General features: G+C 37.8%; 1 protein-coding gene across 1 annotated transcript in view; it reads left to right on the top strand.

Moving 5' to 3' along the window:
• Window positions 1-24,821, top strand: part of LOC122790615 (ras-specific guanine nucleotide-releasing factor RalGPS1-like) — a 254,959-nt gene extending 230,138 nt beyond the window's left edge. Inside the window, exons 2-3 of the mRNA XM_044058141.1 lie at window positions 2,932-3,025; window positions 24,791-24,821. Coding sequence (XP_043914076.1) covers window positions 2,932-3,025; window positions 24,791-24,821 — 125 coding nt within the window. The remainder of the gene's footprint in view (window positions 1-2,931; window positions 3,026-24,790) is intronic.
• Window positions 24,822-26,194: the final 1,373 nt, after the last annotated feature.

Below are 26,194 nucleotides of genomic sequence, written 5' to 3'. Positions count from 1 at the left end.
AGCAGTACTAGCATAGCTGCCTGCAAAGAGGATGTTAGGCTAGGGTGTAGATGGGGGACTCTCTTTACTCACCAACTAGGCCTTTCCCTAATGCCTGGCTTTAGTCTCTGTGGAAACAAATGAGCTGATCATACTCTATGCCATGCCAGGAATGAGTGTTCTGTAGGGCTTTCATCTGTCTTGGGAGTGAGTTGTGCTCTTACCCTTATAGTAGTGAAGAATGGGTCAACTGGGTGCAGGTAGTGGAACCATTCGCTAGGGTGAGATTGTACAGATATTAAAAAAGGTATTTAAAAAATGATATGTGCAGCCTTCTTCAAAGGTTGCACTTGAGAGAAAAAGATACAAGTTTATTTCACTTTTTTTTATTTTTTTAGGTTGGTCTCCCTCTGACAATTGAGCTTCCCTGTGGCCACTGTTCTATTTATTCCTCTCTGGGTAATTGTGGAAGGCATCAGATTACTGTCATCTGTGGAGGGGAGCAGTTTTTTCCCTTTGTATTTTTATATACCCCCGAGTACATGTCCATAAATATTCAAAAAGAATGGCCACTTGTGAGTGGTATTGCATACTTTCATGAGTTATGCAACTTTCGAAGCCCTGCCCCATTTAATTTTTTATTAATTTTAGAACATCCACTGAGGGCTCTAACTTAGAATGTTTACCCTAGGCATGTTAGGCCAGCCTGAACCACAGGAAAGGAGAGGAGATTACTACCTGGGCTGTAAATCAAATTTGGGTCGCATTGCTCAGTGTTTTATCCTGTCATATAGCCGCAGAGACTGGTAACGTATTTGTGCTGTAACTCTCAATTAACCCATAGCAGTGGATGAACTGCTGCTTTTAAACTTTAAATTGGAGCACTCTGTTTTGAGAGATACTTTGCTTTCTGTACTCACTGGTTCATTCCCAGAATGAGTCTGGACCCCAGAGAAACAGGCTTCCTGGAGCATGCCATAAGGCAAGTAGTCCAATCACTGTTCATGGTAAATGGCTGAGAGGTCAGCTGGTAACCTCCAATGACATCCAAACTTCTGCTGTTACTGAAAGCTAAATGATACAAATATATATTTCTTCAGATGCTAAGCAGTAAAAGTACTGGCATTTTATTGTTTATGAAATTTGTGGTTAATTAAAAAAAAAACAAGGAACTATTAAAGCAGGGATACAGTTTTCTTTTCATAGTCCCCATAGCTGCATACCTTTTTTGAAAGTCTTGGCCACTATAACCAATTCTACAGTAATTATATATATAAAAAATGAATGTATTTAATTTTATTTGTACAATAGGTGTGACAATTATAAGCTTTCTAATACTGCATCATTCCTGTAAACTGTCTATAATTTTGCCCAATATTTTCCCTGTTCGTTGATAAATACTTCATTTTCTGGTAAAGCTTGGCATTGGAGTTGCATACTTACTGTTCAGAAAATGCATGCTAATGCAAAGACTGTAGTATGAACCATGCTGCAATATTTAATATAATTTTTTATGTTGTTGGTAGGGATCAATGGTTCATTGTAGTGGGTAGTTACTGTGATTGTATGATACTGTCATTTTAAACAACTTGATTGTCTTATAGGAAATGTCTGCTTTGGTATCCAATGGTTGAGAGGGTTAGGGTATTTAATCATGTTATTTTGTCAGTCTATATACTGATGAAGTCTTGTGATTTTGAAGAAAGCACTTAACTAATTTTAGTAAATTCTTTGGATTTAGTGCTGCAGTGCTCCGTTGGTGATCTTTCATTTATTTTTTTACAAAGACTGTAGTTATGTTGGCTTTAAGTGAATTAGAATAATATGCAAAAATGTTCTCTGATTTTGGCTTTTGTCATCCCCATTATTTTTGGCTTTGTTCAGAATTCTTGAACAAAGGAACTGAGAGGTATGGAGTATACAGAAATGCGTAATACAGTTTTTTTATGAAATAGATTTATGACCATTTTTAACTGGATACCATATTTACACTGTGCTTATAATGCAAAGTATCTTAGACTGTGTTGAATCTGTCATATTTGAGGTTGTTCAACAGAAAAAGCTAAAGTAACAGTTTAATATGTATTGGTGACCAACTATTATGCCAAAAATTGTAATGTTAGATGTATTAAGGAGGCATTGGCTTGCTTTGACTGAAGATACAAAAGTAAGAGAAGTGGTGGGTTATGTACCCAAGGTTTGTATAACTTTGTAGAAAGTTCATCTGTTTCAAAGCAGAGTGCTGAGCTGTTTTAATGTAGTACTTTCACTGCAAAATGATTGTTTTAGAAGGTAGAAGTTTAGTTTTATTTTTCCCTCATCCAGTTATTAAATTTAGGAAACTTATTTAAATGTAATAGATGTGTGCATGTGTGTATCACAGCACCATTAGGTTCCCACTTCCTTCATAGCCTAGATACGGTACGTAAGTGTCTACCTTCGTGTAATTACATGTGCCTCCTAATTGACCTTTTACATATCACTCTCACACTGAGAATGCAAAATTATACAGCAGTACATATATTTCTGATGGTCCCATGTCATAATTTTTTGGGGTGGAAGGTTGAGAGGTATGGTTTTTCCATATTAAGTGCAGTGTGGTGATACACAAAACACAACAGGCTCACAAACTGCCCTTGCTAATACAATTAGTGGTACACAACAGACTTGTGACTTTATAGTTCCCATGGTTACCTTTACTGCAAGGCAGGGTCCTAGACTTCCTTTCAAAAAGAGAAGCACTCCTGAGTGATCCAGTTTTAAACTGCAAATTGATAAGTTTTATCATATCAGTATTTGTCGCAGCCCTTTGGTATCAATTTATACTGAATGCTATGAGTAAAGGAGATGAAATAGCTCTTGAAATTCAGGAAAGAGGATTATCTTCAGATAGATACCATTTTATAGTATACAACACCATTCGTCTATTACAAGAATCTTTTCTTATTCTAGATCACCTTGTCATGTTACCACATGTACAGAAGTACTTAAAGTCCGTTCGCTACATTGAGGAACTACAAAAGTTCGTTGAGGATGATAATTACAAGTAAGTATATGCCTCATTTGAACTTTTATTGTTTAGAGCTATGACCTTAAGATCTTTTTAGTTTAATAGCTGGTATTGTGTAACTTTTGCTTAAACTATTTGTAGCATACATAAATAGTTATGCATCTATAGATGTATATTTCCTGCATTTTCTTAAAGCTGAAAATGCATACATATATGCGTATAGCTCAAGAAAAAAAATATGACTTAAGAATTGTTGTCATGCTGGACTTGAGAACAATGCATGGAGTTGTGTGGAAGATAATTTTTTTCTTGCTGGCTGTATTTCCAGAAAAGTCTTGGTATGCTGTTAGCATTGCCTGTCCAGAAAAAAAATAAGGGTGAAAAGACCTGCTGTATCTGTAATAAAGCCATATTGGTGAGTGTAATTTAGAAGTAGGTCTTAAATAGATCCTTCTGTTACTTCCTTTGTTATTCTCAACAGTTATTCCCACGCAGGTCTATAAGTTATTGTTTCAGGAACAGAGAATGTTTTTCTCAGTAAACTACATTTGTGCTTATTTCCTTTGAATTTTGCATTATAATTCTAGAAACCCTTCGTATTTCACTTGGCACTTAACAGATATGTTTCATAGTTAATGGCAGATTCTTTAATGCTGAGTTTTAATTAGCCCACATTTCTTCAGAATTTACATTCTTTCACAAAATCTGAGATTTCAGTTTTCTTTTTTCTTAATCAGTATCATAATTTGTAAGAGGTTTATCTCTTATACAGCTTTTGATGGAAGAATTAATGACATTGTATGGTCTGTGGTCATCTTCTTGGCTCATATCTTTCAACTGTCCAGATTTTCACCTCATGTTTTTTTCCTCATAAAATTTATGGCTTTGTGTGACAAATCACTGTGGACTGAAGTCACTTAATAACAGGCATTTGAGTTTCAGACTAAATATCCTTCAGAAAATACATGCTAACATAAACCTTGCTGTTCTGGCCTCTTAAAGTTTGAGTGATATTTAACATTTTTTGCTAATTTTGAGCCTTTGTCTTGCCATTATTTTAGGCTTTGTTGAGACATCTTGTGCTAAGTGATTGTGAGAGACTCCTCATCTATTTTGGTGACATTAAGAACAAACGTGACTGAGTGTATTGTAATCCCCATATTAGACATTCAAAAATGTATTATTTTTTTCCTTATTCTTAATTTTAAACACAAATCTTTATGGTTTCAAGCTGTAACAGACTACCTAAATTCTGTATGATACCCCAAGGAGCTCTTCTTAATATGATATGGAGTATATTTCTGGACTGTATACAATAGTTGATTTCTTCCAGGTTGTTCCTATTTATAAATTCGGCAGGAAAATTAAGTCCTTCAGACTGGTATTAAGCTCCTTCCCCCACACCACCTTTTAATAGAAGAAGTGGTAACTAAGGTATGCATCACTACTCTGTAAGCAGTAAGCACCTTGTGTAGTTATTCATAAATGACTAAATGTATAGTATTATTGTATTACAGCTGTTAAGTACTGAAATGTACAGAGAAACCTTCCATATTCATTTCTGACAATGATTAGATGCAGTACCATTCTTTAAAGTTATAATCAATGCTGTCAGTTGCAATGATGGTGGGTCACAGTTATAACTTCATATTGTTCTCTTGTGTTTTAGTGTGTTGGTTATTTTTCACATATACATAGACATGTCTGAAATTGGCCTTTGCCCTGTAGTGATATGTGCAATATTTAGTTATGATCCTTGAAACTAGTTTCATTAGTTCTACTTTTTCCCAGAGTAGGAAAAGTTACAAGATTACCCATCATTTTGCATAAGCTTCTAGAATTAATTAATTTCATTATTGCCTATATATGTCTGGGCTGGGTTGTTAATGGATTTGATTGTATTGGCTTTCAAGAGGCATGAATGATGGTAATTTGTGTGTCTATATTCTGGTGCCATTCAAAGTAATGTACAACACAGTGGGAGCTCAAGCAGGTTGACCAAGTCGAGGATGAAGTAGATCAATAAAAAATAGAATTCTGGCTCGGGAATTGAGGTTTTCTGCAAATAGGTTAAAGCAAGTAAGAAGTGCAAACGTTCGCACCACATGTGCTGCTTCAGGCATCAAAATGAGCTTTCCATTTCAAGGTTTAAATACACTCTGATCGATATCTAATTATCAAATAACCTTTTAATATTACTCTCTTAAAAATTAGAAACGTAATTTTGATTCTTTGTCAACCGCCTTGCATATCACACTGATTTTCTCAATGAATTCATAAACTTCCAAGCACTCCCAGAAAATACCTACTCACTTCACATGTTGTTACTTCCCACTATTTCATTTAAAGGTATTAAATTCCATTTAGAGCAAATTCCGCAGGACAGCTCCACAAGGTTAGTCCTGGTTTCTGTACCATGGCAAAGAATTCAGTTACCCTCTCTGCCACATTTCCAACCTCTGAATTACTAAAAATATTATAGCCACCATGTGGAATTTCACCTTATTCATTCCACTCCCCAAATAACCCTAAAACACAGTCTGTCTTCTGCAGTCTCAATTTTGACAACTTTTAGGTAAAATCCTTGTGAAAATTGTATGACTACACTCCTGCATACAATAATACTAGCTCCTTTTCCAAAAACAAAGTAGTGTCAGTTCTGGTAGAAGCACATCTACTCTTTGGATCATTCTAGATCTAATGCAGATCAATGTGGGCAAAGGCAGCCTTACAGGATCTGTATACATTAAGCTCACTTGGTTCTTTCTTAGACCTAGCTGATCACTCTGTCTTATGTCTGAAATAGGTATTAAAAGTCAAGCTACAGCTTGGTTGAAAGGCTTCCATAATATGAAATCTTAGTCAAATTTTGGTATATTATTTTCCATATCGGCTACACCAGAAAATGGTGTCTCACAATCTACATTTTTTTCCCTGTTTGTTCTCAATATTTATAAACAAATTTAATCTGGATCTTTCACAGCTTCTACTCATCATGTATGCAGCAACATGTTCATTTATTTACAAGTCCAGCCTAACCACGAAATACTGCCAGATAAACTCCAACTAGACTTTTTAGCCCTTAACTAATGGCCCAGTTCATCAAAGCTCATACTTAATCCCAACCGAACCAAGACCATGATATCTGGACCCCACCAGAATCCCTCAAATACCCCAGTATTCTAAATGCCCCAGTACCCTAGATATCAAAGATCACAACCACCACTTATCTGAGACCATGCTATCATTTAAGTACCTTGGCATATAGCTAGATCAACACCAGTACATTCAACTCCAAATTGAGAAAACTAAGTCTAAAGTTAGCTATCTTTTATTCTGTGCCTATCTTCTTCTGCTGCCACCATACCCACCACTGCAAAGATGTACTACTTACCCTTTTAGAATATACATTGTCCAGGATAACTGCTGCATTTAAAAAAGAGCACAGAAGCATACAATCAAAAAGGCCAAATGGCTTTCCATCAAGCAAATAGCAGACCACCTCTTCGGCTCTTGCTTTTCAAACTACTAAACCAAGATATTCTACCCAATGCTTCTGCTATACTGATTGCCAACATCTCATACAATGTCAGACATTCCTTTCAGCCAGAACCAGCCTTGCAGGCATCTAGAACTAAACTTAAGTGCAGCAATCATTGAATGTTTCTCCTTAACTCAAAACTGTGGCATGTCTTCCCTCTCTCTTTCTATGTAAGCAACATCTCAAGTCATGCTGAATTCAGGCCCTGCTTTGAAGCCTCCATTACCAACCAAGGCCAACCCAAATGCCTCATCTCGAGCCATATCACATAGTGTACTAACATGCTCACCATCTAGCTTACCCGAAGATCTAATTCTAATGTACTTCACTACTGTCCAGACCCATCTTGTATATACACATCCCTGTCTTTTTTTTTTTTTCTCTTATAACTTATGGATGTGCCTGCTTTCTACTTACATCAACCAACACTGCTTTTGTAACTTTTATACTTAGACTTGACGGTGTGTTGCATAATTGTGTTTATCCATTATAACTTTTTTCTTTATTTGCTACTTTTATAAATCTTTTTCTTTTGTACTGCAGGCTGGGCCTGAAATTCATCAGTTTTGATCAATGCTGCACTTGATTAACCAACAAAAGAAATTCAATATTTATTCATACTTGCAAAGTGGTTGTTGAGTTAAATTGTGCTGTTTATGGTATTTTAGTACAATTGCAATACTTTTTTCTTTGTGCTGTTGTAGTGAGATGCAGTACTGCTTTTTCAAAATACAATTCATTGTGCAGAGTACATATCTTTGTCAAATAGAAATTTGATGGTTGTAATAACTTTTGGAGCTGTGCAGTTTGTACGGTTTGAGTTAAAGGGAATGGGAATTCTTTGTAATGATACAAGTCTGAGATTATTTCATGGAAAGACGACCACAGGTGTATCAAAACATTGCACATTTGAAAGCTACACTGAGATGTATATTGAAATAAACTGTGCTATATATACAGAGCTCAGAAATGCAGATTCCCCTTAGTTATATGACCTTGGAGTTGTATGCAAATAAGAAGCGCTGCCTAAAGCCACAGACTTGGGGCTGATGAGAAAATCTTTTCTGCATTTTTAATGTTTCCTGTGATCTAGTGTTAATTGTACAATGAAGAAAAGGCTTTTGCTATTGCAAAAGCAGTGCTGTAACATTGTAACATTGATAGTCCAGCATTTGACTTAAAAAATAAAAAAAAAAAAAAAAAAAAGAAAACTCCTTCAGTCAAGACACCTATTAGTGTACTAAACTTTGTTGATGTTAGGAATAATGGAGAAATACTTTGTCGCATATTGCTACAACAGGTGGCAGCAGCACAGCATCACTATTCCGAAGATGTCCATGAATTGGAGACTCTGTCTTGGACGTATGTTATACACGTGGACACATGCCTTTGCAATAGTATAGCAAGGCTTTTGCTTTAGATGACCACATTATCTTAATGCAAAACCTTGGAAAGCAGGGTTAAGCTCTAGCATATTAGTCAGTGAGGTAAACCTTAATGGATACTAAATGAGGGGTTAGTGTGGAAGGATGCCATGGCCCCGGTGATTAAATGAGGGGTTAGTGTGGAAGGATGCCATGGCCCTGGTGCTCAGCAGCATGAAGCTACCCTTTACTGTATGGAATCCAAAATATGCTGAAGATATAAACCCTAGTGTGTGTGCTCAATTTTGGAATAATCATGAGAAAGGGTGGAAAAAAAACTATGTACCTGAGCATTGGGGTGAAAGGTATCCTGTAAATGAGGAGTATGGGGACTTGGGAAGCTTGTAGGTGCCTGTTCTAACCTTGGGTTCTTGGACAATAGTAAACTAGCTTTTCATTTGTACACAGACCTTTCTTAAACAGGAAACTGACAACTTGGTTGCTTTGTATGATTTTGTAATGTGTGACAACCTTAGTGTTTTACTATTTTAAGCAGATATAAGGTTACATTTAAAATGTAGAACCTGTATGTGTTATATAAAAATTAAATTAGTACATTGCAGATTAAATGCCCATCAAGAAAAATATCACAACCTATTTAGATTTTAGTGTAAATGTCACCTGGGACAATTTGGCCTTTGGTATTTTTAGTTGAACAACAAGATGAAATATGTGAATGAAAGGTCATAAATGATCTTTTATTAAAATGTCCTGTAAAAATGGAGTTACTGGAAAAGGACTTGTACATAGCTAGTACAAAAGATGAATAAGAATCTTTGGTTAAAAAAGGTGGAGACCTGGAAATTAAATTATGTAGACATTTATGGCATGCCCTATGCCCTATTATGCCCTGTGCAGACCGTCTCAAAAAACTACAGCTTTACTCCATCGCATATCACGTACTGAGGGGCGATCTCTACCTAACATACAAAGCTATGTCAAACCCAGAGCTGTTGGACATGCTCCACTTAAAGAAATCCCAATCCCTCCGAGCTACACGCTCTAGGGACCTTAACCTTGTCACCACAATAAACACAACATGCTGGAGGGATAGATTCCTGTCCCAGAGATTTCCCATACTCTGGAACAGACTACCTGTCTATGTCAAACAAAGCTCCTCATTAGCACTCTTCAAGAAAAATCTTGATTGGATGGGAAATGGGAAATTCGCCCCGGGGATCACTTCTGTGACTCTGCTCAACAGGGGCACAGGAAAATAATTTTCTTGGGTGGCGAAAGCCAGGGTACATTTTTTGGCTAGGCTTGTATGGGCCCTAGGTCCGGTAGCCTAGTACCTACCAATTAACCTATTTATTACATTGGCATATCCTTTTTGCAGATAAGCAGACTCCAGATTTGAATAGGACTTTGTCTCAAGCTTCTTTTAGAGGGAGGAGTTTTAATACTTTATTGAATTTGATTAGTTGCATTGTATCATGTGACTATGTATTTGAGGAGTGTGTTTTCAACTGTTGGGTTAATAAATTGTAGGAAGTCCAACTTTTCTTAATGTAAGGCGTGTCATTAATTTACCAAGAGTCCACATTACTATCAGGAAAGACGGATGGTAGTACAAGTGACTGCACCTGTAACACTGATAATATAGTGTACATAAGCTGCAATTCCTGTGATTTGTTAGCCATTCTGAAGATGAGTCTCCAAGGGAGCTACGCTTGGAGGATGGCAGTCCTACTAATTGCTATGATATATACATAATGTTATATGTAAGAATAAACACGATTACTTTAATATGTAGGGTAAACATTACCAAACTAACTTTTTACTGGGTAACATCAGCTACTGGCATGCAGATAAGCTCTGCAGCATAGCAGTAATGCACACATGCATACATTCCTTGATTAATTTTAATGTACAGCAATTGAATCAATTTCGTGATGCTGACATCTATTGGGTATAATGAGCATTACACACACAAGTACTTTACCAGGAATGATGAGCTGTGGCACAGCATTGGGGTATGTAATGTATGTATAAAATTGTGGCAAATAGCATCATAACTTTCCATGGAGTAATACTGTAATTATCAGTCATTTTGAATCTACTGATGAACTGGAAACTATTATTTAAAATAAGGACTCTATGGACAGGTTTCATTTACTCTGAATGTTTCTGAATAAATGCAATGGTTTAAATATTCCAGTGTGAAATAAGTTCATAAAGTAATATAAAACCTAAGTCAGTGGTGTGGAATGATAAAATTAAAAAAAAAAAAATCTGTGGTATCCCTGGAGTTTCAGAAAATGCAGTACGCAACCTATGCTGGGTCAAAAACAAACCAAGAAGAAACTTTGCAGTGTGGAGGGTCTGAAGTTCACTCCTTGAATTATATTATATACCTAGTTCACTAATAAAAATTGAATTGTTCAATACATACTAAAAAATAAAAAAGACAATAGTATGCAAGTCCATAGTTGCGTTAAAAATGGAATATCCTTTATTGAAGCGCACACATAAGCAATCCTAGTTAACTATAAGGAAAAGCATCACATTATATATAATCAGGTTATTTGGAGCAAGGGAGTGGTTACAGAGGGTGGCTCTGTTAAGAGCAATCAAAGCTTTAAATGCATTCCTTTAACCAAGTCCCCCTTAATACCATAGTGAAGACTGAGACGGTGCTACCTTAAAACTGAAACTAAAAAGCTAGAGACAAAATATGTAAAATAAGAACAGGTTATTAACACTTTATACAGGTTAACCTACTAATCCAAATGATAAAATGATACAATTTAGTTATATGTAAGGAAAAAAGATTAGATATCAAACTCTTAATAGGTGAGCATTTACATATGTTAAACATGTAATCTGAGCTAAAAATTTTAAATGTAAATACAACAAAATGTTACCAAGGTCAAAAATGATGTCTATATCCTTTGAAAACTATATCAAGAGATTAAAATATAACAAAGTAATTCATGTTATCTAATCTAGGAATTCAGAAGCATGCTTAGCAGGATCCCATTATACCTAGTGCAGGCAGGGCTGGATCAAATTATACCTAGTGCAGGCAGGGCTGGGATCCCATTATACGTAGTGCAGGCAGGGCTGGGATCCCATTATACGTAGTGCAGGCAGGTCTGGGATCCCATTATACGTAGTGCAGGCAGGTCTGGGATCCCATTATACCTGGTGCAGGCAGGGCTGGATCCCATTATACGTGGTGCAGGCGGGGCTGGGATCCCATTATACCTGGTGCAGGCGGGACTGGGATCCCATTATACCTGGTGCAGGCAGGGCTGGGATCCCATTATACCTGGTGCAGGCAGGGCTGGGATCCTATTATACCTGGTGCAGGCAGGGCTGGGATCCCATTATACCTGGTGCAGGCAGGGCTGGGATCCCATTATACCTGGTGCAGGCAGGGCTGGGATCCCATTATACCTGGTGCAGGCAGGGCTGGGATCCCATTATACCTGGTGCAGGCAGGGCTGGGATCCCATTATACCTGGTGCAGGCAGGGCTGGGATCCCATTATACCTGGTGCAGGCAGGGCTGGATCCCATTATACGTAGTGCAGGCGGGACTGGGATCCCATTATACCTGGTGCAGGCAGGACTGGGATCCCATTATACCTGGTGCAGGCAGGGCTGGGATTCCATTATACCTGGTGCAGGCAGGGCTGGGATTCCGTTATACCTGGTGCAGGCAGGGCTGGGATCCCGTTATACCTGGTGCAGGCAGGGCTGGATCCCGTTATACCTGGTGCAGGCAGGGCTGGGATCCTGTTATACGTAGTGCAGGCAGGGCTGGATCCCGTTATACGTAGTGCAGGTAGGGCTGGATCCCGTTATACCTAGTGCAGGCAGGGCTGGATCCCATTATACCTAGTGCAGGCATTGCTGGATCCCATTATACGCAGTGCAGGCAGGGCTGGATCCCGTTATACCTGGTGCAGGCAGGGCTGGATCCTATTATACCTGGTGCAGGCAGGGCTGGGATCCCATTATACCTAGTGCAAATAGGGCTAGTAGCATGATGTGGCCTGAAAATAATTATCAATTAAGTAAGCCAAAATTCATGTTCCAGTTCATCACTACTTTAAAACCTTAATTCTGCAAATCACAGAACCTGTAGTGTGTGATGAAGATAGACAAATGTAGAGAAAGCATGTGCTTCATAGTGTGCAAATGTGTTAATTTGTGACAATACAAGCATGCCTCTTTAATACGCCCACTGCAATGTCTGTTTTTTGTCCATAAAAAGTGGTGAAAACAACAGTATAGGAAAGTACGAAAAAAGGTGCAGCAAAAAGAGGATACACGACCGAAATAAGAAAGGTATCCCCACTTTTTTTTTTTTTTTAAAGAAGGGAACCTGGGGAAGGATGTAAGAGAAGATAACTGTAAAGAGGTTGAGGGTTAAAAGTGGTGGAACACACAAACCTAGAAGAGATGTAGACTGATGGGAGATGCTGACTCAGTGAGGGATAGCTAAATTAGAGACACACAAGCAAAGGGAAGAAACTGGTGATTGGGAGACAAACTGGGGAGAGCAGTGACACTCAAGGGGAGGGATCAGCATGATGGCAGTTAGGGGTAGGTGTGACCTTCTTTCTCACCCTGACCACTCTCCCCACTAGGCTCCAAGGTGGTGATGGCAGTGGTAAGCAGTGATTTGACTCTTTACTGCACGAAGTCGAGCTCTAGATAACCAATGTGGTCTTCCAGCCACCAGTCTGTCAGATCCCCTAACACCTGTCCTAACTCCCTGCCTGTAAAATATTCCTCAACCCCCTTCCCCTAATTATACCAGCAGAGGGAACAATGGCACTCATGTCTGAAACAGCAGGGGTGACAGCGATGCCCCTCTGGTAGCCCCCACTATGCCTTATGGTACAAACAGGGGATTGCTGGACCTGCTTTGGGGGTGGAGACCAAGGCTGTACCATTGACACAACCATGGCAGCTGTTACATACATAGAAATAAAACAACAAAGAGAAAATAACAAAAAGTGTAGCATTACTGGAAAGGATGGGGCAGTGAAATGTTTTTAAGATGAGCATACATTATATAATGAGCAGAACATTAAATGGCTATATGTTGGTTTAATGGTCTCAGAAAACAGGGGCAAGAGCACAGGTAGTACTCCTGATGTGTCTGCAGATGCAAAATGGAACTTGTGGGTAAGAATAAAACTGAGCCTATAAACAAATGTTTTACCAGGGTGACTGTGTGCTTCTCTGCCATATTATAGGCATCTCCAGTAAGATATCTAAATCTAGCTTGTGCACAGCAATAACACTGAACATACAGCAACAGTGGTCCCTCTCCACAAAGGTGGTGACTCAACGGATCCTGGAAACTATTGCCCCATAAGTCTCACTAGCTTGGTCTGCAAAGCTATGGAAAGGATCATCATGGACCTTATAAATAAAGATATTGGGGACCTACAGACACTGGATCCTACCCAGTTCAGCTTTAAGGGCAGATCCTGCCTCTTAAACCTGGTCGATTTCTTTGAAACAGTCACCAAGGACATTGACAAGGGAAAGGTGGTCCACACAGCCTACCTGGACCTCGCAAAAGCCTTCGATACAATACCCCACTCAGGCATTATAGATAAGCTCACCAGCTTAAATGTAAACCCCTATGTCACTAGATGGGTTGCAAACTGGCTCAAGGACAGAACCCACATGGTTAGAATAGCTGGAGCCATGTCAGACTCCAAACCAGTTACAAGTGGCATCCCACAAGGCTCAGTCTTGGGACCTCTCTTGTTCGGTATATATTTCTCGGAGGTACAGGCCAACATGGAAGGACTGTGGCTGACCAAGTTCGCAGATGACTGCAAACTGGGCGCCATAATAGACTCTCCAGCCGACACAAGCATCCTCCAAAAGGGCCTCATAGAAACAGACAACTGGTGCCAGAGCCATGGCTTCAAGCTAAACGCCAAAAAGTGTATAGTCATCCCCTTTGGCAAAAACAAAGTGCCCACAAATTACCACATAGGTGGTAATCCATTAAGTACAGAAGAAGTAATTAGGGACCTGGGGACCCAAGTTGATGGCAATCTCATTTGACAACCACGTGGCCAAAGTGGTTAGAAAAACATTTTATATAGCCCACCTAATCATGAAGGGATTCACATCTAGATCGGGGAGGTCATCGTGCCTCTTTACTCATCCCTCATCAGGCCCATAATTGAGTACAATGCCCCTTTTAGGATATACCTCACCAGACACCTGCAGCAACTGGAAAGACCCCAAAAGTACCTCACCAAGAGGATCAAGGGGCTCAAACAGATACCGTATGCCGCCCGGTTAAAGAAACTCCAGCTCTACTCAGTGGCATACCGCCTGCTCAGAGGCGATCTGTGCCTGACATATAAACCCATGTCCAACCCGGAATTAATGGACATGCTGCACCTCAGAAAATCCAAATCCTATCAAGCTACGTGCTCGAGGGACTTAAACCTCAGCACTGAAATAAATAGGACATGCTGGAGGGACAGATTCATAACCCAGAGGCTCCCTTCACTCTGGAATAAAATCCCAGTCCAGGTTAGGCAGAGTCCCTCATTGACTCTCTTCAAGAGGAATCTTGATGAGTGGATGGGAGATCGTAGGTTTACCCCGGGTATCACTTCTGTGTCACTGTTAGACAGAGGCACAGTATACTAACCTTGAAAAAGGGCATAGCAAAATTAATTTAAAATGGGTGGTGAAAGCCATACACACTCTGGCTAGGCTTATAAATGCCCTAGGGCAGATAGCCTAGTATGAACCTATGAACTTATTCATACATTATTAAATCTACATAATGCTATGCTCATGTTCACATTATTAAGACATGCACCCTGTACACCTTAAGCTAGGCAGTAATCCCTTTCCAGGGCTATACTCCTGTATGCTGATATACATCCAGTACATCTAAGAAAGTGAATGCAGCTATAACTGCCAAATGAAAATAAATAGTGCAAATCCCCGTGCCTAGAAAACCTGGCCATTTGCTTTCAATACAGGCAACTGTTCTCTAATATATTTGCTCTACACTGCAATTAGACACACTTCAACTCTTGGAAAAAGTAAGGAGCATCGAGCATGTTACTTTACTGCACAGGTAGACAGCAAATGTGTATGGCAGATTGTACTACTAAACATTAGCTGGATTATAGATTAAGTATTCCACCTATAAAAAGGGTAGAGTATGCATTCTGCATAATAGCAGTCATTTACTGTTAAAACCCCCTATGCTGTCAGAGGCATAGCATGTGGAAGATAAGTCAGTGGCATTATACATACATTCACAGAGAAGGGTAGAATCTAACCTCATAAGCATACATAAAGTCCAAACCATTAAATATTAGCAATGATTGCTGGTGACCCAATATTTTGGATGGCAAAAAAAAAGACATCAAGCTTCTTGAGTCATTTTATGACAGCACAACACCAGCTGTTACATAGGGCAAAGAGGTCTAAGCAGTGTCGCACACATGTGAATATCACCTGGGTTGAATGCCCTCCTGTAATTGCATGGGTGTTAAACTAAGATTTGTTTGGTAACATTGCTGCTATAACATGCAGCTACAGCTGCAGCCTGTTACATGCGTACAACTGTTCACTTACAAACCTAGCAGAGGATGGCAGACCCCTTACAGCTGACAGCCACCTCATTCCAAGCCATGCATCCCTAGGTAATGTGCAGATCTTGTAGGACCCTCACACTGTATCCATCCAGGAGAAACCAGCAATGTCCTACGGCACCTGCATACGTTCACATAGACTTCTACCTCTGTGCATTTCACTCTCTTGTCCTGTCCCCTTAGGTACATGTTCCCCAAAGGTGATGGATGGCAGAAGTTGGATAAGTTCAGCTGTTGAAAAATGGCATCCTGCTACAGGTACTAAAGATACATGGGTGGTTGGTATTCAGCAAATTGTGTGCCCATCAGCCTTTGTCACTATGTGACAGAAACCATGGTGTAAAATGTTAATTCTATGTGTGGGAGGATATCAGCAGTGTTAAAATAATGTGATATACAAGGCTTTAAAGAACTGTGGTTTGCCAAGTATGATGCCAGCTGGAGTGCTGTGGTCCAACTGCTGCTGGTGAGCAGCTGAAATCTGTCACTGCTGGTGCATGTCCTGGTGGTTGCAGTGCTGGAGGGTCCTGATGGTCATATTGTGCAGGCTGTAATGGAAGTATACTGCAGTACCCTAGATATTTGAAGACAGCAAAGTAGGGATATCAGCAGGCAAAATAAATGCTCTTCCACATTTCTGCTTTGAGTATGGGAAAGTTTGGCCATGACTTTTTGACTCCATGCAGGAGTCATTTGGGGCTCCATTTTCTGTAACTCATTAGGTGCAAGGTGGGGAGAGACAGGATGAGACAGTTGGTGTTTGTCATTATAGATATATAGGTGCCCTACTGTGTCAGGGGTTATTTAATAGGTGGCTCTGTGGCATGTCTCCATGATGGAAGCATCATTACAGATTGTGATTGATGTTTGGAATCATGGGCACTGCCATGTTGCTGTGCAGACTCGTGACTTGTAATCCTGCAATCCTGCTCTGTCACACACACACACACACACACACACACACACACACACACACACACACACACACACACACACACTCACTGCCTTACAGTTAATGGAATGGTAGTACTGTCCACTAGTGTGTGTGGCCCTTATTGCCATACAAATGGAATCTGTACCTCTCATCAATTCAGGGAGATGGAAAGTATCATAGGAACCACTTATGGTAGTGGCTGTCCCTCCACTGGTGTTTTGGTAAAACAGATGTGCTCATCAATATGTGAAAGCAGTTTATCAAGGCACATCTTGAGTATTTTACAGGCCATACATCTCAACTTGTTAGTGCAAGAAGTCTGAACATAGCCTAAAATAATGAGGGGGCAAAGATCCAAAAATAGGGATAGATTATAAATATTACTCTAAAAAAAATTAAAAATATGCTAGAATAACAGGGTTTGTGTTGGCATGCATTTACTATGTGAAATCAGAAACTAAAATGCATGTCATTTAGTGACCTAATTTCTCAACAATTTCCCAGAAAACTACATATTTTATGAAGAATAGACCAAAAATAGAAGGCATAAATCTGGACATTCTGTGAAAATCTGGACATTTGAGAGTTATATTACCGGCTGCCCCTAGTTTCTCTTAAAGGTCTATGTAGCTAACATGGTGTGTGCTACACAAACCTAGTTATTAATTGGTATAGGAAGACCACACATCTCCATTTCCAGTCTGTGGGACCAAAAATGGCCAGTGCCATATAGTGTTGCCATCACTGCACAGCCAGTTCTGCATCCTTTGGCCTTTCACCTGGTGGATGGTAATCTTCTGATTATATAATCTTCTGTAAGAACAGCTATCTCACACAACCAGGAGACTACGGCTTGAGATTAGCGTATGTGAAGCTGTGCATGTTGCTGCTGCCACCAGCATTCTGCCTGCAGTACTCAATTGTTTAGTGAGATGTTTGCCTTTATACTCAGACAGAAGTGACTGTCATTTTATACTTGATGCCTATGAATTATGTGATTTCCCAAAATCTTGTTTACACATTATTCACTCATTACACTGCATTTCATTTGTATGTCATTATTCCATAATGTGAATGGCCATTTTGCTGAACCTTTTGGTCAGTTGCATAGTACTATGCGATTCTTTGAATCGTTATCTTTGTACACATTCTCCTTTTCGGTCTAAGACCACACTATAAATACCCTCCCTTTGTTTTCAAGCGACTTCCTTGCATATCTTTTTTCCATTTTGGCTTGTGGCGTTCAGTTATGACAAACTGTATCAAACCCTTAAGTGAGATTTCATTCTGGCATCTGTTGTATTTTTATTTTATAAATCTGTTAACCAGCTAAGAGTTCTGGACATACACACATCCCTTTTCAGGGGTGGCCCGAGAACACACTATGGTCAAGTGACTTGTACAGAGTCACATATGCAAATCGACCTGGAAGGAATCAAACCCAGTACCCTTGACTAAAAGAAACAGCTCAGATCCTTAACCTTCTGTACTAACTACCAGTTAGTTTGTTTAGTTGAGTAATGCCACAGCAGTTAATACACAGAGTTAAAATCCTTAATGTAGAATGTCAGAGTAAACTCTAACATTAACTGTCATATTTTTTTTTTAAATAATGCATAAAAATATAAATGCATCTCCATAGAAACGAAGATAAAGATATCCGTCTGAGGATATATAGATAGGGAGTGTGTGTCCTTTGACTAAATACATTGGCTAATAGTAAGAATTTCATAATTAAAGGAACTATTCTGCATGTACACTGGAAATTAATTTTTGCATATGCCTCTACGGAACTTCTAGAAAATGCTGTGGAAAATGTATGGTTTATTTCAGAACTGCTGTAAAAGTATTGTTTAATAAAAAGGATTACGTCAATTGTTTAAAATGTGAATTCCTGTAAAAAGCATCCTGCTGAGGTGGAAGTGATTAAGTAGGAAATCATGCTTTTTAGGAGAAACGGTTTTCCTACACATGTGCCAGAGCTGAACTTTGCCAGTATCATTACTGATGTAAAACACATTTGGAGTGTCTTCATTATAAGTAGTTCAAATGCAACTGAAACAAGGTGCGGCAGTGCATTGGCAGTGGAGAACTAAAGAATGTCATTGTGCTGGAACTTAAATGAGGAAAGACCTTGAAATGCCTGTTATCTATCCAGCTCCCTCTCTGTCTTTCAAAAAAAGTGTGCAATTTATACTTGAACACAATTTTTTTTAATGCATATTTTCTTAATTTATAAAGCCATGATACAGTGCTATAGAATAGGTGCTACACTTAACCATATTATTTTTCATACCATAAAAATGTAAGTACAATAATTTTGTCTGAGCCAAGAAATTTACCTGGTGTGGAAGTGCTTGCTGTACAGATGCAATGCAAAACAAAAAGAAAAAGCATGCTGTCTTAAATGCTGTCTACTAAGTACTGTTTAACTGTAACAAAAATGAAGCAAGTTGACACATTCTTACAAATTCTTTCCCCTGATATTACTATTACTAAATCCATTCCCCTGATATTACTGTTACTAAATCCATACTTGCCACTTCATTATCATCTCCATGGCTATAGTAGAGAGTAGAGGGGTAGAGTAGAGAGAGAGGTCCGAATGGAGATGAGAAGTCGGCAAGCAAAGGAGAGTAATAGTGCTCAAATTGAATTCATCTTCAAGTCTTGGTGAGTACATTCACAAGGTGGACCCTGTTTTTCACAAAATCTCACCAAGTCTACATTGATATATAGACTATTTGTATAGCATATATCATGGACAGAAGTAGGTCAAAATCTAAAAAAAGATAGCTGGGTGCACGAGACCCAGGATTAAAGTGCCCAATCCTGGTAGGTGCACTGGTGCCAGGACTGGAAAAAAATGACAGTGTAAAATCCTCAAAATATGGAAACATTCCTACAATGGGGCCAGGCCTGGAGGGAGGGTGGCCCTCTTGTTGTAGAAGGAAGTAGCAGTCCACAAAAAATGATGGGCCAAAGAGCCATAAAGATGAGAAAGTGGACTATTGAGGATAAGAATGAAATTATGTATAGTTACTAGTATGTAAAAAGGCCAGAATTTCTAGACATAATCTATACAAAAAGATTAAGAGGTAAGTTAGAGGAAAGAAAAATCTTTCCACAAGAAAAACTGTCAGACGTTTCAAATAAAAATTTGGGGTCATTAATGCAACAGATTTTTGAAAAACTGTATTTATATCAAGAAACTTTGATATGTTTGGAAAAAGAAGAGTCTGAAATACAAAAATGTCAACAACAAAACCTAGATATTTTTGAAAAGCATAAAAAAAATATGGACATGGGAAAGAGAGAGATTTGATTTTGGTATAATATTTATGCAAAGGAGAAATTAATCAACATAAAAAAGGCAGCTCAAAAGATATCCAGAGAGAAATACGGGTACAGGCACCAAGATATGGGAAATTTTACAATAAATAAAATATCACAGAGGGAATGTAGAAAAGAAGCTTGGTAAAATAGAAGTTAAAGTATAAAAGTTGAAGTTATGGAATGCCTGCATAGTGAAGGATTTGGGATTTGATGTAGAAGGTCTAACACAGGTAACATCTCACAGTGTGATGGAATGAGTCCCCAAAGTAAGGAGAAACAGGAAGATCAGGAGATATCTGAAGAAGAAATACGGACATAGGAAACAAAGAGATGTAATATGGTGTAATATCCATGCAAAAGATAAAGAAAAACTAATCGATACAAAAAGACCGGCACCAAAGATATTTGAAGAGAAATACAGGCACAGGAATCCAGATATGGAAAACTTTACAATCCAATTTACAATCCAAAAAATAAGAAGACAAAGAGAAAGAGTAAAGGAAATTAGTAATGGAGAAGTTAAAGAAACAGAAACTAAGGTCATGAAGTACCTCCAAAGTGAAGGATTCAGTGTAGAAAATCTAATTCAGAAAGCACCACAACAGGATAGAACAATGGAACTCCAAATTAAGGGAAAACCAGTAGAACGGGAAGCAATTGATCAGATGCCATATGATGATATTTTGTAACCTTCCAAAGGAAACGAGTATAAACATTCACTTGAAACTGGACAGCAAGGGAAGGAACAGGAAACTGTGGAAACTCTGACGAAGTTAATGTTGGAGTGATAGGCAGTGAGTTCTCATATGACAAAGCAACAGATGGCACAGGATGAAATTGAAGAGAATGTAATACAAGAAGATGCAATAAAACTTTCTATAGAATGCCCACAGGGAATGGAAAAGAAAAAATGTGCCCTCAGTCTAGAAGAAACAGAGCTAAGAGAAGAGTTGCTTGACTTAGAGAGAGATTAAGATCAATGAAAGTAATAGACTGCAGAAGGTCAATAAAACCCAGAAAGTCAGAAGTTTGATAAAACAAATGAAGACAGTAATTAGAACTGTACATAGAGATTCATGCAATGTAGCAGAAATAAACAGGATGCATTACTGTGCAGCTAAATTAATAACTAAAGTTCTACCACAATAACACAGGGTAGTGACGGGGAGAAAACAGAAATCGAATACCGTCATGGAAGTATTGAACAGAGAAAACTATAAAGCAACTAAGACAAGAAGTGTCACTATTAAAAGAGTATAGAAGAGGGATCAGATCAATAAAAATACTCAAAGCCATGATAAAAGCAATGTGCAATGTTAGAACAGATCAGTATTTATCATGCACTATCACAAATAAACTAAAAATCTCAGCACAGGTAGAAAAACTTAGAAGATACATAGACAAATATAAAGGAAAAGTGCAAAATAAGCAATTTATTGATAACCCAAAAAAAGTTTGAGAATTGGGAAATAAGGTAAAAAGAGTTGAAAGACCACAAAAAAAAAAAAAAGAAATAGATGCATTAAGTAAAGGAAAAAATAAGTTTAAAGGTACAGGATATGAAATGGGATGTTATAACAACCAGAGAGAGTGAAACAAAGTTAAGAAAAACCTCTAATTGGAAAACCCCAGGCCCAGATGCAGTACCTAATTTCTGGTTAAAAGTATTAACATCTTTGCATGAAGATTTAGCCATGAGTAAGAATTATTTATATGCACACCGTGAACAGACACCAACCTGTCTAACAGGAAAAACAATGCTCCTACTTGAGTGAACGTGCAAGCTACCGTAATAATTATAGACCAATAACTTGCCTTCTGATGATGTATAAATTATACAAATGTAATTGATACTGACAGAGTTGATAGTCATTTAGAAGGAAACTCAATTATGGCAGTAGAACAAAAGGGCAATAAAAAGTCATACGGAACAAAGGATCATTTGGTAAATAGTCATAGTGGAGCACTATAAAAAGGGGAAGAATCTAAGTATGGCATGGATTGACTACAAAATCATTTGATAGTATCCCACATTAATGGATACCAGAGTGCTTAGAAGTGTATAAGATACATCCTACAGTGATCGATTACATTACAGTGACCATGAAACAGTGGAAGACCACTTTGCAATTAAGCCATGATAAAGGACAAATTATTATCCCAGGGATAAAAATTCAAAAGGGGATATTTCAGGGTGACTGTTACCACTGCTATTCTGCCTTGCCTTTAACCCATTAAGCTGCCTAATTAGCTTAGACCATGGCTATAATTTGGCTCCTAGAAAGTGTAGAGAGTTCTTATTTTGTCTTTGTCGACTAACTATATAGTTCATCAGATGAGAAACAAAGTACAACTGCAAGTTGTCAACTCTTTTTCAGATATAAGAGTGTCATTTGGTCTTGATAAATGTGCAAAAACAACCTTTAAAGCAGGAAAACTGCAACACCAGGAAAGCATTTGTTTGGGACAAGAATGTGATGTAAAAGAACTTGAGCAAGTGTATAAATATGTGATAGTTTATGAAGGATCAACAATAAAATGAAAAAAATGTGAATAAAACTTATATTTCAGAAGACTTGAATTAATCCTGAAAACAGCACTGACATCTAGGAACAAAATCCAAGCTGTAAACCAATTTGCTCTTCCTGTCCTAACTTAAAGTTTTTGAGTGACTGATTGGCCCCAAAACGTGTTGGATAGATTAGATAGGAAAACAAGAAGGATGTTTCATGCTCACCAAATGATTTATAAAAATCAGTGCATACCAAGATTATATATTCCCCATTCTGAAGGAGGGATGGGCCTCCTTGAAATTGATTACATGTATAGATCTGCAATTGTGGGACTCCACACATCTGCTGACCTCCCAAGATCCAAATTTAGTGAAAGTTTTGAAACATGAGGAGAATAAATCTAAGATGAGTCCTCTGCTTAATGTATCAGAAGCATATCGGTGTCGAGCAGGAATGGAAGTCCAACCAAAAGTTGATATAAACCAGGGATCAACTGAATGTGCCAAAAAAACAAAAAGAATATAAGTTGAAGGATCAGATGAGAAGGCAAGAAGTGTGGAAAAAGCATAAATATAGTTGCAAGTATAGAAAACTTCTGGAAGAACCTCATGTTGAACAGGAATGAATGCAGGAATAGTTAAGGAGAGGTGAATTTAAACTACAAATTAATTTGTCAAGACCAATTCATGTGGGTTTCCTCCCACATTCCCATTCCAATTCCCATCACAGTATTAGAAACACAAAAGATTTGGAGAAATTAAGAGTAGATGGGGGGTTCTGTAGGAATGATGTATGCAGTTATACGTGCTGCTATAGCTGGACTGGTCTCTTGATGGAAATATAAGGTAACAGTGGGCATTCCAAGGTCCAGATACTAATCGGCACTAGTTTACCTTGTCATTTCAATGTTCCACGATGACATTAACAGGGATTTCAGGATTTTCGGTAGCCTCGCATAGTTTTCTATCAAATATGATTCAGTGAGTTAGAGATTTGTGTTTGCAATAAATGTGTTTTTGATCAGGTGTGTATTTTTAATGAAATGAGAGTGTGTGTGTATTTTTTGAACAAGTGGACATTTATTTTTAGACTGATAATTAGTAACATAATTTCTGCCATTGTGGAGTAGTACAAGAAAACAGAGACAAGTACCATTGATCAATTGGAAATGCTACATCCAGAGATAAGTGATTTTGAATGGAGAGACAGTCTTGAAATACCAGGATTTGCAAGCTGAAATGAGAATAGTGTGGAAGAAATATGCCCTGACAGCCATAATGTAGGAGTAACAGGTGTTGTACAAATGAATTTTCAGTTATACTTAAATATGCACTAATGCGTGTAATCCCATATGAATTATAGTAGGAGGCAAATCTGAGCCCATTTTGGCTTCTGAGAAGAGCAGTCTTTGTTAACATCAGAATGAAGTAATATTTATTTCATGAACTCTGACTTAGGAACGGGGTCCATTCCCATCATGATGCTAAAACCTAAAACATTTGGAGGTATTAAAAATTGGTGGAGCAGTACAATGATCACATTTGTTTCTTATCAAGCTCTCTATTGTAACAAAACGATGCATGTGACAAGCATTTACAATCATGGTACGAAACTGTAGGTTCCATTTCACCTATGGATTCATTTCCCTAGAATAACTAAATGGCCCTATTGACTAATATAAATTAATGCTGTGCAACACTTTTCAAACATTAAAGTGCTGTTACTAAGATTTATGATTTTTTTTTTTAAACCATGTATGGTTATTTTTTAAAACCATTGTCAGCCTTAATGAAGACTTGACAAACTGTTAATGATTGCTGTGTTGCTACAAAAATCAAAGCGAATTGAGCCCTAACCCCATAAGGCAAACATTAAAGGTGGTTCTAGATTTCATGACTACCTCCTGGAAACAGCACCATGAGATCCATAAATTATTAACCTAGACTCACTAGTGTGGACTATGACAGGCCACAGGTGAAACTGCAAGAATTAAAAGTGCAGTGTAACTACCAAAAAAATGAGATCAACCTTTTCTTGTAAAGTCTGATATTAAAATCGAGGAAGCAGATGAAATCTGAAGTTTTGGTATACCAGAGTATTAGAAAGCAATGGGCATTATCTCCTTCTAGTAGAACTGCATGCTAATTGAATAGCAATGATTTTTTGGAGACAGCTGTTTGTAAATTGTACATTGCTTGAGACTTCTAAACCTATGAACCTTGATTAGAGCCCTTGTTTCTTTGTAGTCAGATTCCTCTCCAGCTGACAGTAGAACAAGTCATGAAACCAGAATGGATGGTAGTTCCCATTCATTGCATAAGATTGAATGTAAAGTTTGATAAAGATTATATAATGAAGAATGAAAGTAGTTATTTAAACGTATTATCAGGATGAATTTCCCTAAACAGATTTCAATGTGTAATGTAAACATGGTATAACCATTACAGGCCTGATTCTTCCAAGATGGCTGCACATTGAGTAACAGCTTAGCTCTCCCAGTTACTGTACACACAATATTTTAGGGAACCTGGTAGAATGTGACACTCCATTGCAAGTTTTACTATGAGATACATTTTCTTTAGGTAAGCATTTCTACCTACCTATCAAAAACATAGATTCATAGGTACTTGCTAGGCTGTTGATCTGTGTACATCTTAAGAAGCCTAGCATTGTATTCACATGGCAGTTTTTAGCCCTTTTATTTTGCATACTGAGTGCAGAGATGGACACAAGGAAATATAGAGAACTTTCACTTGTTGCCACTCAACAAGCCAGGATCATAGTTAAGTTATTGTAATCAACCAAAGTTTAGTACTTCCCATATACTTAATAATGACTTCATTAGAAAAATAAAATCAAGATTATCACTTCCTTAAATGTACTGGTGATATAATTCAACCATTTTTAAAGAGAAAACATACCTGTAACATACATATAAATTATGCTATGTAGTGAAGTCAGACTTTTTTTTTTTATTAAATCCTCGTCAATCAATAACTTCTTTACTATAGAAACAATGTTTGCAAAACACTAAATCATTGATATATATTTACATTTTATAATATATATATATATATATATCGTTTATTTTATAAATATGAACTAGTATCAAAAGTTTAAAAATGAATGAAGTCAGCTAAATGTTAAGTACAAGGTTTATAGTTTGTAATCAGTTTAGCTGCATGTAATCTAAACACAGGTTGGCTAGATATATGATCATTAAGGCCTGAGCTGAGTGATGGGAATAAGCCTAAGCTGTCATAGCAATTCTTTGTATTTTAATTTGGTTTCCTACTCACCACTCCTATGGTATGCACTTTTGGTATTCTTTTTCAAAATATTACAACAGTGCTTGTAAAATATTTTCTGACTGGTTTAGTTTTACCTATATAAAAATTTGAGTATGTTTTACACTTAGTCACATGTACAACTCCTGAAGTCAAACAATTTCTACTTTGAAATGCAAGAGTCGACCATAAATGTTCTCTAGCCTTAAAGTTTCTCCTTCAAAAATATATGGACCTTGTTTGAAGCAAGGCTTTTTTACAGATAAAACTGAATGACCACTAAGAAAAAGAATTCAGGACCACTGTAATGATATTTTGGAAATGAACAGCACATTAGCCAAACACTGTGAGGGTTGTACGATTTTTCAAAAATTTTATTTTGCAAAACATACAACTGAATCCATGGAGGGATTAGGAAACTAAATGAGTACAGATAATTATTATAACATCTTAGTTTTACTGTCACCCCCAGGCCTTAATGACTGTATATCTAACCTGTGCTTAGATTACATGCAGCTAAAGTTTGATTACATACTATATACTTAACGTTTAGCTAACTTTATT

Source organism: Protopterus annectens, chromosome 16.part0 (assembly GCF_019279795.1).
Source record: "Protopterus annectens isolate FY-2018-M chromosome 16.part0, PAN1.0, whole genome shotgun sequence".
Lineage (NCBI taxonomy): Eukaryota > Metazoa > Chordata > Ceratodontiformes > Protopteridae > Protopterus > Protopterus annectens.
Note: the sequence above shows the minus strand (reverse complement) of the source record. Positions and strands in the feature narration are given on the sequence as shown.